The sequence below is a fragment of the Pleurodeles waltl genome, chromosome 7 (genome assembly GCF_031143425.1).
Source record: "Pleurodeles waltl isolate 20211129_DDA chromosome 7, aPleWal1.hap1.20221129, whole genome shotgun sequence".
Classification (NCBI taxonomy): Eukaryota; Metazoa; Chordata; class Amphibia; order Caudata; family Salamandridae; genus Pleurodeles; species Pleurodeles waltl.
The window spans coordinates 276,351,441-276,366,832 of record NC_090446.1 but is presented as its reverse complement, the minus strand read 5'-3'; the positions used below and the strand labels follow the sequence as shown (position 1 = coordinate 276,366,832).

The window sequence follows — 15,392 nt, the reverse complement described above, 5'->3', positions numbered from 1 at the left end:
ATACTTCCTTACTCCTTGTGGGTGTTATCTGCCTGCCAGTTCCTCTCCACTCTAGCCACAAAATGGCTCTAATATTTTAGGCCAGCTGTAATCCTTAAAAACAAGTTCTGGGACCAGTAACCTGCTTTGGTTTTTTGCATGGTTTGGGGATGCACTTGGAGTATTTAGAACCAGTGACTTTTTCCATAAAGGGATATTATTAATTGAAATTTTTTCTTACTTTAGACAGAACGCAGAATCCAGTTAGGTGTCAGCTTGCCTATTGAGCTGCCTAAGTGCCCTGGTACAATTTAATCTTTGGATCTAGCAGAAAGAACTTTGGAGGTCTGGTTGGTGAATTTCATTAACCTTCAGCTGTATTGATACTGCACCTTATTGTGACAGATTTTTCGTCAGTATGTGTTGTTGTGTAGCCATTTTAGTTATAGCTCACGCACACTATTTTAGCAAAACCAGGCCTGCCGCTGTGCACTTTAACCTAGATATATTTTATTCAGCTTAGTTTATTATTTTAACAATAGCCACATTTGCGGTCTTGATTTGTTTCTCTCTATCTAGCTGTTCTTTGCCTAGGCCAGCACTGTGTTATTAAACAAGACATGTCTTTCACTCTGTGCTTCTCTCAAGGCTGCAGTAATATAGGTTGCCGGTAAACATGGTAATGCTTTGTCTCTGGTATTCATAGAAACACACACATCCTTACGTAGGGACATTTTCTTTAAAACATAAGCTGTTTTATTATAAAAACACTTCACTGTCCCATACACCTTAGAGGGAGATTCCAGCCAGATGACCTCGACTGTATGCAGATTGCCGAACGCTTCACTACAGCTGCTTACGCAGACTTCAGGCTTTTGCTCAGGTATGAGGGATGATGTCTTCCCAGGGGAACCTGAAGGGCAGAACTAGAGCTTAACATGCTGTGCTCTAATATAGCCTAGGTAGGAATTAGTCTATTGATTCCAGTGACACTTTGGTAGCGTTATTTTTATGCTTTACTCTCCTCGTCACTATTTTAATCCTGTCATGCTTCATAGTCCTGGTTATTTCAGTACATGCTTTATTATCTAAGATGCAGTTGCTTCATTAAAACCTTATTGAAACATATACTACCTCCGACTGTCATTGTATATATGAGAGTAATATAAATTACAGAAAAGGATGCGATCTGAGTGACTACGATTTCCCTGAGGAGTCAATAGTCTCATGCGTTCGGCTGCCCAACCATCCCTGCTCTTGAGTAGAGATGAGGCACTGCTAGTTAGCCGGAGCAAAAAACACGGATTAGGCAGACAGTTGTCACCTGTAGTGAGTTAGACTCAGTCCCCAAACACCGCAGGCGATTCTGCAGCTCAGATCCAGTAGTATCATTAGAATAATGAGAGCCTATGCGACAGTGTAAGAAAACGAATACTAAAATGGAAACGCCAGGATGTCATGAATATAATGACTAGGGCGTATTTGCACTTTACCAATCTGATATTAATGGCTCTTTATATTTTCCCACTGCTGAGAATCTGTTCCTCTTTCATTGATGAGAACGTTTCTGCAGAAAACCACAAACTTTTTGTCTAAAACAGACAATTCCCCGAAGTGGAGGTAACTTAAGAAATGGTGGGGGTGGAGGAAATATATCAAGTAATCTTTGCCTCTGCTTTTTGGTGAAATACAGGATTTTCAGTATCAGAGTGAAAAAGCAGCTTTATAAGATTGGGACTGGAGGTAGATAGCCTAAGAAAATTATCATACCCTCCATGCTTAGATTTAAACACAAAGGGCTTCATTACTAGTCTGGTGGTCACTAGACTGCCATATTCGCGGTGGCGGTGGACCACCACCAGTGCGGTTTTATGACTGTCACATTACAACCCTGATGGTCGAGCTGCCAGTTCCACCAGGATCACAGATCCCAGCGGTCCTAATCCTCCAGGGCAGCACTGCCCTGGGAATTACGACATCCTTCTCTGCCAACAGTTTCATGGCGGTAGCACCGCCAGGAAGAGGCTGGCGGAAAACAGGTGCAGGGTACGCAGGGGGGCCCATGCACTGCCCATGCACTTTGCATGGGCTGGCCAGGGGCCCCCCTGGCCAGCACTCAGCTGCACAAAGTTTATAGTTCTTTGCAAAAGAAAGATATCTGAATTGATTATTTATATATCTGGTAGGAGTCATCTGTGGAAATGAGTAGTATGCACAAAGAGATGTTATTGAGTTTTGGGACTTTAATCTGCTGTTGTTCTGATGCTTTAAATGGTAGATCTGCTAATTACATTTTTCAATGAGTCTTCCTTAAATGTGACAATTCATGGCATACGTTTTAAGTGCAAACACATATTGTTTCTTTTGCACAAACCACATTGCTCTGTAGGGCAATTCCATTACAGTGTTCTGCCAATGAAATACCGTCACTTAATTGGCTGTAAGTTTACATGCTTGATCATTTCAGAAGTTAAACATTATTGGACGAATATTGCAATTTGAAAGTGAAAAACAGTTAGCGAAACATATCGTGGCACTAAAAACTGATTGCACACCTGGAAGCCTCAACTTCTCAGCCTACGCTTCTTGTGATAGCCAACAGACAGTAGAGAACCGGACCAAAGAGTGTACAAGGAAATCTGTCTATGAAGCTTATTCTGATGGAAAGGGGAGCTCTCCTCTTTGTAAAAGGTGCTCTAGTAGAGACGCTGGGCCTTAAATTGAGTTTGCTTGGAAACAGGAAGCCTGTTATGGCATTGGTGGGCATCAGATGCCCTGTCATGTCTTCTTGGATTATAAATACGTCTAGTGGTCATGAATTATTTTTTTTTTTTGCCATTTGTGGTCTTTGTGGTTATGGAAGGAGAAACAGATAGGTAGCAGGTGTATGCATGATCCAGTCTTGAATTAATGACATTGACATTGATAGATTTTGAGTTGAAAGGTACAAAATGGAGAATTTTCTTACGAGTTTTGAAGTGATGGGAATGGTTAGAGGCTTCAGAATTAACTTGGGGTTTGAGGGTGCGTCCTTATTGAAGCAAAAACCAAGACTCATCTATTCATCAGGACTTTGGGGATTCCTCCTAAGGAAGAGCTCTGGAGGGCCGGTGGCAATGGAGAATGTTGGCCTAACAGCAAAACTTTGATTTTGCTGCCATTTAATCTAAACGAGTTGTTATTGATCCCATGCAGGATAGTTGATTGACTTTGGCAAAGCCATAGCATCCTGCATTCCATAAAGTATTTGCTAAGTTTAAGGATTAGTTGGGTGTTATGATCATAGGAGACCATAATCACCACCAACAGATTTTACAATAGAGGTTTGGTAAAACAGTACATAGGATAGAAGAAAGGAAAGAGACCTTATGGGCCCTCTAAAGGACTGGAAATACATTGGACCGGGGAGGAGGAAGAACTCTTCTTTCGGGGGCAATACTGAAAGAGAAAATACAAATTAAGAATCATTTTAAGAAGGGTAATAACACCTGTAGACTCAGCCTTCAAGTTTTTGACCAGGCAAACATCACTTTGGAAAGAGTACTAACTGGCAGTCTCTTCTGCTAGTCTGTCCTGTCTTGACACACCGGTGCAGATTGCCTTAGGTGCACTGCTGGCACTCCCTCTGCACAGACCGTCAGTGTATGCCTTCTCATGGCCTTCTCCCATCAGGTTTATGACCCCGAGGACCAGATCACCTCATTGAGTCAGACATGAAAGAGAACAAATCTCTATTATTTAAAATTAATCAGCAAAAAGACAGACATGAAGTGAGTCTGCTGTTTTGTACTAGTTCGTATAGAGCATTGGTTTTCAAACTTCTAAACACTGTGCGCCCCAGTGGAATTAAACATCATTGCCCCACCCTCAGAATTTTCAACAATTATTCTATTAAGTTCGCAATGTTTAAATATGTCGAGACTTATTTAGACTTATTTAAACATTGCAGTTCTGATACCTTTTTTTAAAAATGCAATAAACTTTGTTCTGCATAAAACAAAGTACTGTTATCTGCATAAATGCTTCCTTTGGCCAAAGCCTGGAGTTCCCGCCCCACCCCTTCCACCTCCGATCACTTTGGCACCCCCTAGAGGGGCATGCCCTCCAGGTTGAAGACCCCTGGCATAAAGGAACACCTATTATGTGCTCGCTTATGGTTGTCTCAAGTCGGGCACATGACTAGATCGCTTCCACGCGTCAGACAAGACACTGCCAAAAAAAAAGTTGAAAGCTTGTAGCTGAGCAATGGAGGCTGAAACATATGAAATGCGGGTATGTGTGAGACGTGCACCGTGAGTAACATAATTAAGTATAGAACATAGAAAAGCTGAGGATACATGCAGCAGTTAACAAAATTAAGCATACAATGTAACACAACTTTATTGATTTGCATAGATTAACATTTCTGTGAAGTGGTAACGAGATATTTATGATCCCCTTTTCTAAATGTCTTCCCTTCTAACTTCCATTCTACATTACACATTAATAGAACGATTTTTTATAATATTATATTTGTCCCCTCTAGAGATACATTTGAGTCCAGGGGTGTGGAAGATGGATGAGCTAGATTTAAGTAAATTGTTCTGCGGCTAGAATTCCCATTCCATTTTACATTTGACTCGAGGGGGCCTCCGAAGATTTGCTCAGTGAATCAGTTATTATAGTTAATATATACATTATTAGCGTGTTATGTAACAGTCACTTTTGGCGTTTAGTTCTTGGGGACAGTTTGATGCTTACATAGAATCCTTCACATCACGATTTTATTATACATTAAATTCATGTGCTAATGAAGATGAAAAGGTCACCTTATAGTTTTAATGAATACAGCTACTAAGTAACCACTCAAATTTATGCACATGTAATCCTGCTTGTTTAACAAATAGAATCAGACCTCTGCTGTACAATATTGGCTCTTCTGCTTAGGGTTTAAGAGCGCTGGACAATGCCCAAATGGCACAATCTTGCTGAGAGACTTGATTACGTCTGCTGAGAATCACTTAATGAGGTATACTTAGAATTATTGCACTGGTTGAATAAGGCATTACCTATGTCAATCGCACTTTGCTTTTGTTGTGTGTTTACCACGCTTGCACAGAACAGGTATCTCACTGATTGTGAACAAGCGTCCCTTCTTCACAGAGCAGGTACCTTATGGGCACCTGCAGCCCAACTTCATTCCCTCACCGAACATTACAATACGTCATGGACACCTACAGACCAGCTTTACTCTGGAACCGAACAATAACAACAAGTCTCCCCCCTCATGCAGAACAAGTACAGCACAGCATTAATAGTGTAGCCTGTATCTCCACCCTCACAGCACTTTTGTAGTCCTATACCATTCCATCCCTTCCTGGTCCACTAGCACGCCAAGGCTCTTATTTCCATTTTTTGCAAATGATTAAAACCCCACCTTCTAAAACGTACATTGGAGGTGTTGTAGTAGTTAAACATTACTTAAGGATAATCCCCATAATATTTTGTCCAGGTGCTACAATTTAGTGTCTTAAAAGACTATTTCATTATGTTAATTCCTTAGTTCCAACCGTAATTTATAAGAAATCCAAAGTTATTATTTAAGAAGGAAAAACAATAAAAACACGATTACTTAGGAATATGGCACGTTTACGTTTTAGTAGAGGCTTGTCTTGGATTACTAAATGTTCAGGTTAGCTCTAAAGAGCTGAATTTCTTACAGTTCAAGATAGAAGGCCATTGTTTATGTCATAAATAGCTAAATTGTTTTCCGAATTGGAGAACATGGGAGTGTTTCGTAGTGCTGGCTGGGTGACAGTAATCTTGCTTCATTAAAACTGCTTTAATTAGATTGTTATTTGTGTCATAATCTGATTGAAATGAAATTATAATTGCATTCATTCTTTAGGGACTAGTTTAAGACAGATCTATTTACATACATGTGATAATGGTTCTCAGGATGTACTTGTTTTGTGGTTGTGAAAAAGTGGATGAATCTGGGAAAAATCAATTTGTTTTTATGATCGTAATATCCCTAAGAAGAAATCTTGACATCCATTAACTATTTGCTTACTGTAGTAATCCATCTCTGGCGTCCCTTTTGAATGAACACACACCTTCTAAAATGCTCTCTTCTCTGTAGAGTTGTGAATCTGGCTGATAGAGCATTATAACTTTGACACCATGTAATCTGGAAGAATGGATTTGTCGTGATGGAGAATTGAGGCCAAGCAAGTGTTTGCGTACTATCAAAAAATGCTACTAAAGATTAGAAAAATAAAACAGCATGTTGCTTAAGTGTAATGTTTCCGTGAATTTCTCAGCAGTTTGTCCTCTAAATCTTTGAATGCCTATACTTACAAGTTGCCAATGTTACTTGTTATAAGCTGGTCAGTAGTACCAGAAAAGTATTTGCTTTCTACAGTTTGGTATTGTTCCTTGGAAGAGTGGCTAGTTTCCTGCTGGCTAACATAAAAAGAATAGTCTACTAACCTGTTGACAGTATGATTTCTACACTTAATATTTTATGAAATCAGTATTCGTGATCTAGCAATAATTTATCATTTTTATGTTGAAGCCTACCAGGCACCGCAGCTGTCTATTTTGTTTAAGACTTCTTGGAGAGATTCTGACCATTGCCCTAGGAATGCATTTCGCCTGGCATAGGCAAGGCTGATTGGTTTTGCCAGTGCTTGTTGTTCTTTTCCAAGGTAATGAATGTTTGTATGTCGCTTTCCTGATTGTACTAAGCAAAATATTCAATAATAGGTATTTTCCCTAAAAACATTAAGTATTTCCAAGAGATAAATATTACTTGATTTTAAGATTATATACACCCTCTGTTCTGTTCTGTTAATGTCAAAGAAAGCTTCGGGCACTTTAATCGTCCTTAAGCAGTTAGCCATTTTTGGGATCCCCTTTAACCAGTTCCATGTGTCGGATGGCCAGAAGCCGTCCAAGGCTGTAGGGCTGATTTGTATTGGACGGATCCCGCACTTGAAATCCCTCTGGTGGGCTCACCAGAGGGATTTCTTTCACAAAGAAACAACCCCGGGAGCTGGGGGAGAGCTTCCCCAACTCCCACCACTGTGCCTTTGTTTTAATTGAAATGAGATCAGCGCATGTGGCTAACTGACGACATTTAAATGAAAATTAAAGTGAAATGAGCTGATTGACTCATTTTGCTTTCTATGCATCTGTGCTCATGGGGCTATCTCAGCCCCGAGTCATGTCATGGGCATGGGCAGTGCAGGGGGCCACCATGTGGCCCCCGGCACTGGCTTTCCACCAGCCTTTCCATGGCAAAGTCCCCGTCATGGAAAGGCTGGCAGAAAGTTGAGTTGTAATCAGCATGGCGGCGCTAAGTTCAGCGTCGCTGTGATTGAGTATAACTCAGACTCCTTTCATCCTGTTAGGAACGATGGTACTGGTGGGGACGGGTGTCCCCTGGCAAGTCTGCCTGTCAGGATTGTAATTTGGTGGTCGGACCACTTGGAGTGCAGCAGTCCGACCGTCACCGCGAGTGCGGCAGTCCTCTGACTGCCACACTCGTAATGAGGACCTAGGTATGAGAGAGATTTATGGTGCCTTCAAATAATTTTTCTTTGCTTTACTACTGGTTTAGTATAAATCGTGACAATTTACTTTATTTTTTAGGACATACGACATGAAGCGAGTGACTTTCCATGCAAAATGGCCAGGCTTCCTGAAAACAAAAACCGGAATCGGTACCGGGATGTCAGTCCTTGTAAGTACTGGCTATTTGTTTCTGGTTTCTATCCACTTTGCCTTTAGACCCAGTGAACGTACACTGCTGTATCTATGCACCGCAGTAAACTCTAAATTGTAGTTGAGTAGGCAATTTGCAACATGCTAGATAGAATCACTTTGTTAAAAGTTTACCACATGTTCCCTCCTGTTGTACTGTAATAACATATTAAAAGACATGTAACATTTGGAAGAAGTGCTTTGGTACGCATTAGATTGAATGAAAAGTGAAATGGAAAAATGAAAGAACTGTGGTTTTTAAAATTAAAAAGTAGGTGATTACCTCTGCTCGAACAGCCAGGTCTTAGTGTCTCCTGAAGGTTAGCAGGTCCTTTGTCTGTCGCAGGTAGATAGGAAGCGTGTTTCTATGTCTTGGGGGCGAGGTGGGAGAATGATCTGCCACCGGCAGTCATTCTATGGATGCGTGGAACGGTGGCGAGGGCAAGGTCAGCGGAGCGAAACTAGCGGGTTGGGGTGTAGAAGGTGAGTCGTCTGTTGAGCTATTCTGGTCCAGTGTAGCGCAGTGCTTTGTGAGCGTGGGTGAGGAGCTTAAACGTGATTCTCTTGTTGACAGGGAGACAGTGCAGGTCTCTCAGGTGGGCTGTGATGTGACTGTAGTGGGGGATGTCCAGAATGAGGCGTGCAGAGGCGTTCTGTATGCATTGCAGTCTTTTCTAGAGGTTGCCTGTGGTTGCTGCATAGAGTGTGTTGCTGTAGTCCAGTTTGCTGCTTACGAGGGCTTGGGTGACCGTCCTTCTGGTTCCGGTAGGGATCCATCTGTAGATCTTCCGAAGGGTGTTGAAGCAGGAGGAAGAGACACAGGGTTGACTTACTGGGTCCTTGATAGCGATGAGTCCCGGATGACCCCCAGGTTGTGTCCGTGGTCAGTGGGTGTTTGTGTGGTTCCTAGTGTGGCAGGCCACCAGGAGTCGGCCCAGGCAGAGGGGGTGGAGCCGAGAATGAGGACCTCAGTCTTGTCCGAGTTCAGTTTCAGGCAGCTGTTCTTCATCCATTCAGCGATGGCCTTCATTCCTCCGTGGAGGTTGGTTTTGGCGGTGGCGGGGTCCTTGGTGAGGGAGAGGATCAGCTGAGTGTCATTGGCATATGAGACGATGTTGAGGTTGTGTGATCGGAAGATGTTTGCGAGCAGTGTCATGTAAACGTTAGAGGGTCGGGCTGAGGGATTACTCCTGGGGTACGCCGCAGATGATCTTGGTGACTTAAGAGGGGAAATGAGGGAGGCGAACTCTCTGGGTTCTGCCGGTGAGAAAGGAGGTGATCCAGTCCAGAGCTGTGTCGCGGATCCCTGCGTCGTTGAGGCGTGTGCATAGGGTGTGGTGGCAGACTGTGTCGAAGGTGGCCGAGAGGTCCAGGAGGATGAGGCCGTGGTTTCGCAGTTGTCAAGTAAGGTCCTGGTATCGTTTGTGGCGGCAATGAGGGCGGTTTTGGTGCTGTGGTTGCTGCGGAATCCTGATTGGGACGAGTCCAGAGTGTTGTTCTCCTCGAGGATGCGGGTCTGTTCTCTATTGACAATCTTCTCTATGACTTTTGCCGGAAGGGGAGCAGGGAGATGGGCCGAAAGTTCTTGAGGTCCTTTGATTACGCCTTGAGTTTCTTGAGGAGGTTGTGGAACTCGGCGTGTTTCCAGCTCTCTGGGAAGGTGGCGGTCTCGAATGAACTGTTCATGATGTTCCGGAGTTGGGGTGCGATGATGGAGCTCGCTTTCTTGAAGATGTGGTGAGGGCAAGGGTTATATGGTGAGCCGGAGTGGAGGATGATCATGATTTTGATGGTGGTGTCGTCGTTGACCTGTGTCCTAGAGAGCAGGAGGTTGGTGTGGCTGGGGGGTGGTGAGTCTGTGATGTCGGTGGTTGACAGGGGGTCTGGGTATTGAAGCTGTTGTGGATGTCTGCGATCTTGCGGTAGAAGAAGGTGGCTAGGGAGTTGCAGAGGTCTTACCGTGGCGGGATGTTATGGCTTTGGAACTGGGTTTGGAGAGTTCCTTCACAATTTTGAAGAGCTCCTCATAGCTGTGTGCATTGTCGTCGTTGACCTGGGTCCTAGAGGGCAGGAGGTTGGTGTGACTGGGTGGCGGTGAGTCTGTGATGTCGGTGGTTGACGGGGGGATCTGGGTATTGAAGCTGTCATGGAGGTCTGCGATCTTGCAGTAGAAGAAGGTGGCTAGGGAGTTGCAGAGGTCTTACCGTGGCGGGATGTTATGGCTTTGGAACTGGGGTTGGAGAGTTTCTTCATGATGATGATGAAGAGCTCCTCATAGCTGTGTGCATTGTTGTCGGTGCGTTCTTTGAAGGAAGTTCTTTTGGTGGTTCGAATGAGTTGGTGGTGTCTGCAGATTACTTTCTTGAGGGCTGTGTGGTTGTCCCTTGCTGTTCTCGTCGCCACTTCTTCTAGAGTCTTTTGCATGTTTGCTTGGATTCTTGGAGGTCGTTGGTGAACCAGATGGCCTTTCTGTCGGTGCGTCAGTTTGAAGATTTCTTGATCGGGGCGAGAGTGTTGGCACAGTCGTTGATCCATTGCCTGAGGTTGTGGGCGGCTGTGTCGGTGGTGTTGATTGGTGGGTTCCGGAAGAGGGTGGTGATCAGCTGGACTTCGGTGACCTTGTTCCAGCTGTGGTGGGGAATCCGCTGTGGGTGGTGGTGTGTTGTGGGTTTCTCGAAGGTGAAGTGAATGCAACAGTGGTTGGTCCAGTGGAGTTTGGTGGTATGGCTGAAGGAGACCTGTTTGCTGGCGGAGAGGATGGGGTCGAGCGTGTGTTCTGCTGAATGGGTGGGTGTCGTGACTAGGTGCTTGAGTGCGAGGTTGTAGAGCAGGGTGGTGGAGTTGTTGTTCTAAGTGTTCTCGATGTGAAAGTTCAGGTCCCCAAGGTGTATGTAGTCTGTGCATGCGAGGGCGTGCATGCTGATTACGTTGATGATGGAGTCGCTGATCTGCTATCGGAGTCCGGGGGTGTCTGTAGATGAGGGTCCCTCCGAGGGTGGTGTTTGGATTGGTGTGGGTCTGGAAGTGTAGGTGGCGCTGAGGGTGTCTTTGGTGCTGGTCGTGATTATGAGGTTATTCCTGTGGACGATGGCGATGTCTCCTCCTGGTCTGGACTTGTTCCACCATTATCAGAATGAATTCATGCCTCATAGATCTACCAGACTCAAACTTTGGAGGCTCCTGAATAATTTTGCAACCACTCAGTAGGTAGTGGAGTCGCTGGCGATAGTCTCCCTTGACACTCATAAGATCTCCAATTCGGTGGAGTGGCCCTTCCCATTTACAGTTCTGGAGAAGACAGACTTGGGGCTGACATTTTTGGCCTGGGTCCTCTTATTCTATACTGATCCAAGGCCGAGACTCAAATTAAACGCATGCCTACTACCTGACTTCCCAGTTTGGTCGGGCATGAGGCAGGGCTGTCCACTATCGCCAATGCTGTTTCTGTTGGACATTGGACCACTCGGCGAGTGGACGTCCATTGGCGCTCAGATTGAAGGTTGAAGGTGAGGCACCTCCCCTTGGGTGGAATGCATCTTGCTGTATGCAGATGACGTTCTGTTATACTTAGCCACACTGGACCTGAAACTAGGTAGAGATGGTGAAATAGTTGCAACTAACAGGAACTACTTCGGGCTCCAAATAAATTGGGAAATATCTATGATCGTTCCAGTGGGTACATGGAGGCGCAGCAGCGTCTGCACATGCCTCTCAGTATCGAGCGTTGGCTTTTTAGATATCTGGGATTATGGATTTCCAGGAGGGAGGACTCCCACTACCAGGATATAGCACCACTGCTCTGAAAATTGGAGATGGATGTTAAACACTGGAGCGCGCTCCCGCTATCCATGATGGGTAAAGCGGTGTTGTTTAAAATGGTGCTGCTGCCTTGTTTTACGTCTACACTCTAAAACTGCCTGTATGGCATTTTGGAGTCGATGTTTGCGGCAGTTAGTGCCTTGCTGAGCAAGTTGCTGTGTAGGTTGGACCTCTGAGGATAGAGCTGTCCAGTGCTTGGTGTATTAGTTCCCAGTTTCTCACCTCCAGTATCACCCTGGGCACTATTATGAAGCTGCTCAGAACAGTGTTGTTAATGGATGGACATATGCACAGCTAGATGACCCGGCTTATCGCTTGGACCAGGAGGTGCTAGGGGAGAAAGGTTATTTGAATGTCTGATATGGTGGAGAGTGCCTAAGGAGGTTGCCTTGATGACAAGGATGGTGCTAGTGCTCTGGCGCAAGTTGAACAGACAAATGGGCTGGCACAGCAAGCTAATGCCAAATACACATTTTTGCCTGGCACGCTGCTGGGCAGTGGTATGACATAGGAATTCATACCCTTTCAGAGGTGTGGAATGCAAATGGGTGGTTCTGTTTGATCATCTTCGGGTAGAATATGATATGCCGGCCTTCCAAGTGCTTAAATACCTCCAGTTGCGGTATCTGCTCAGGGTGATGGTACCACCCGCAGTGGGTGCTATGGAGACCTCTTCCTTGGAGTATACATTGCTGGAAGTCCTGTTGCTTACCAAGGAGATTGCCATTGCATATCAGACACTGTTGAGGAGCACTCAGGGGGACTTAAGGGCCAGGTAGCGGGGCGATATATGTGATATAGAGGGTGACGACTACAGGGGCTGCATTGCTTTTCCCTAGGCTTGTGGATATTAAGACCCGCTACTGATTAATACAGCTTAACATTTTCATTGTATCTATTATACTAGAGTCCTTCTGAATAGACTGAGGAAGATGTCTGATGAGTGGTGTTTGCAAGGCTGTAGACAGAGGGACACATTTGTCCATACATTGTAGAATGGTCCGCATTTCCTCGCTTTTTGGGAAGATGTGATGCATAGATTGGAGGGTGCCACCGGCAAACCCAGACAACCAAGGGCACAGTTAGTGTTGTTAGTGATCTGTAGTGAGACTGATGTTTCCTCATATCAGTAGCTCCTATTTAACCTGGGCTTTTTTCAGACTAAGATGGAATTGCGCTTACCTGGTGATCCAGGGCGATACCGGAGGTGAGAGATTGACAGTGCGAAACTGATTTTTGCTATGCACAAGAGGAAGGGATTTATAAGGGGGGGTGACTGCCCCCAAAAAATTTACAAAATCGGGAAAGGATGGGCAAGTGCGTTCTAGTGTAGTTCAGGCAAGCCACAAGGGACCAGATAGAGTAGGAGGGTGGACACATGGTCATACGAGGATGGTGCTTGAAATATTTGGACTTTGGCTGGCTATGAGGTGATTGGGGGAGCCCACCTCTGCCGTGAAGGGGAACCCGAGGAAGTACGGTAACCTGAAAGGGAGGGAGGCCGTTTTTAGTTGTATCAGTTTGTGATAACATATTCCAAAATTAGTAAAATATGTTTTAAAAACAAATGTTGAAAAGCTTTTTTATTAGCACCGTTTCCCTCTCTTGAAGGTCAGGACAGCGCACTATTGTAAAGAAGCTTGTGAAGCACTCCAGCAGAATATGAGCAGTCCATGACAGTCTGAATCGGCAAATCAAATTTACTAGGTCATCTTGCAGTTGCTGGTTAACCACGGTAGTAATGCCTATGACCTGTTGTGAGAGAAGAGATGATTTTGGGTGGCTAGCATTCCTGAAAACTGGAGGTAAACGTTAAGATTGAAAGCTTGCTTTCCCAGTTTTGGCCCCGGAACAAATTTGCCTGGGAAACCCACTCTCCTCCATTTTGGATTTAGTTTCAATAGGCCTTTAAAACTGTCACATAGGGGGTCATTCTGACCCTGGCGGCCGGTGGCCGCCAGGGCCACCGACCACGGGAGCACCGCCAACAGGCTGGCGGTGCTCCCGAGGGCATTCTGACCGCGGCGGTTCAGCCGCGGTCAGAAAGGGTAAACCGGCGGTCTCCCGCCGGTTTACCACTGCCCGTTGGAATCCTCCAAGGCGGCACAGCTTGCTGCGCCGCCGAGGGGATTCTGACACCCCCTACCGCCATCCTGTTCCTGGCGGTTCGCCCGCCAGGAACAGGATGGCGGTAGGGGGTGTCGCGGGGCCCCTGGGGGCCCCTGCAGTGCCCATGCCAATGGCATGGGCACTGCAGGGGCCCCTGTAAGAGGGCCCCGCTTGTATTTCACTGTCTGCTTAGCAGACAGTGAAATATGCAACGGGTGCAGTAGCACCCGTCGCACCTTCCTACTCCGCCGGCTCGATTACGAGCCGGCTTCATCGTGGGAAGGACGGTTTCCCCTGGGCTGGCGGGCGGCCTTTTGGAGGCCGCCCGCCAGCCCAGGGGAAACCTCAAAATACCCACCGCGGTCTTCCGACCGCGGTACGGTATTTTGGCGGCTTCCGCCGGGCGTGCGGTGACCGCGCCCGGCGGGAGTCAGAATGACCCCCATAGTCTGTTAACCACATGATGTATGTAGTTATTTTGCATTAAGTTAGATTTGTTGCAGTTGTTTTGCACAATATAAATTAAATAAAAGAAATAAACCTGCTCATCTTCACAAGGTTCTTTACACTAGTGCACTGTCCCGACCTTCTGGAGAAGGAAAAGGCATTTTACAGTATAGAAAATAATTCACAATTTCCTAGCTAATTTGAAAATCTTTAAATTCTGTTAAATCTGGAGATGAGTATTCTGCCTTTCATTCTTCACTTTATTTTTGCTGCAGCCCTTGTAAACATATCAAATAACAAACTACATTTTCCAGAAGCTCTAGAGAAAGGAACATAATTTTTTACATAAGTCACAGTCCAGTCCAATGCTATAATTCTGCCTCCTCTTTCTTCATGTGACAATCCAGATATCTTAGTCCAGTCTAATTTTGTTTGGAGTATTAATTTGCTGAAAATGCCAACATTATAACTGATCCAGATGCAATCATACATATCTGTAACAAAACAAATATTCATAGTGAACCATTGTAATGAGCATGACAATTCTTTATATAAAACTTTACAACTATATCTAAGCGTGAGTTTGTTCAAAATACAAGTCATTGACCAGAAGCCTAAAAGGTATACCTTGGTTCTCAATTTGTCCTCCTACGTGGTAGTCTGATTAACATCATTAGGTTGGGAAATTTGTTTATTTTTAATCTTGTGGTTTAGTTAATTTGTGACTCTGTATCAAATTTTCCTGCATGTTAGCTAGGAACTTTTACATTCTGTACCAGGGCTGGAGGCAATGATTAGGCTCATTCAAAGCTTACCACCAGTGCAGTCATTTCTGTGACTGGTTTGAAATAGAATGTCTCAGATATGGATTCTTAAGACCTGTCCTCTACATCCAAAATGTCTTCCAAATGTGCAACCAGGAAAAAAGTCTGAGGCCATAGCCCTCACCCCTCTGGGTGAATATCAGTAATTGCCTCTCTCAAAGGGGACAGAGTTCCTGTGTTCTACTCTTGTATGCCCTGAGAGCCTTTAAATGTTGGTTAGGACATTATCCGACAAGGTGATTTAGCTTTTCTGTAAATATGGAAAGCAACCTCATCTGGGGTTAATACCTTTCCTGTAATTGTCCAGTGCTGTAACATCTAATACCTTTCAACATAGGAAGGCAAAGGAGCATAGCCATCTTACCTGATAGTTCCTTCCTTGACAGATCTGTTTTTTTTTGTTTTGTCGGGAGATGAAAAGATTGAGGACCTTATTAACATCCAGAGAAAATATCTGGGTTTTGGAGG

At 44.9% G+C, this 15,392-nt stretch overlaps 1 protein-coding gene across 1 annotated transcript in view; it reads left to right on the top strand.

Annotated features, from left to right (window-relative positions):
• PTPN1 (protein tyrosine phosphatase non-receptor type 1) overlaps positions 1-15,392 on the top strand; it is a 368,861-nt gene that overhangs the window by 139,288 nt on the left and 214,181 nt on the right. The window contains exon 2 of the mRNA XM_069243648.1: positions 7,615-7,705. Within this exon, the coding sequence (XP_069099749.1) occupies positions 7,615-7,705 (91 nt within the window). The remainder of the gene's footprint in view (positions 1-7,614; positions 7,706-15,392) is intronic.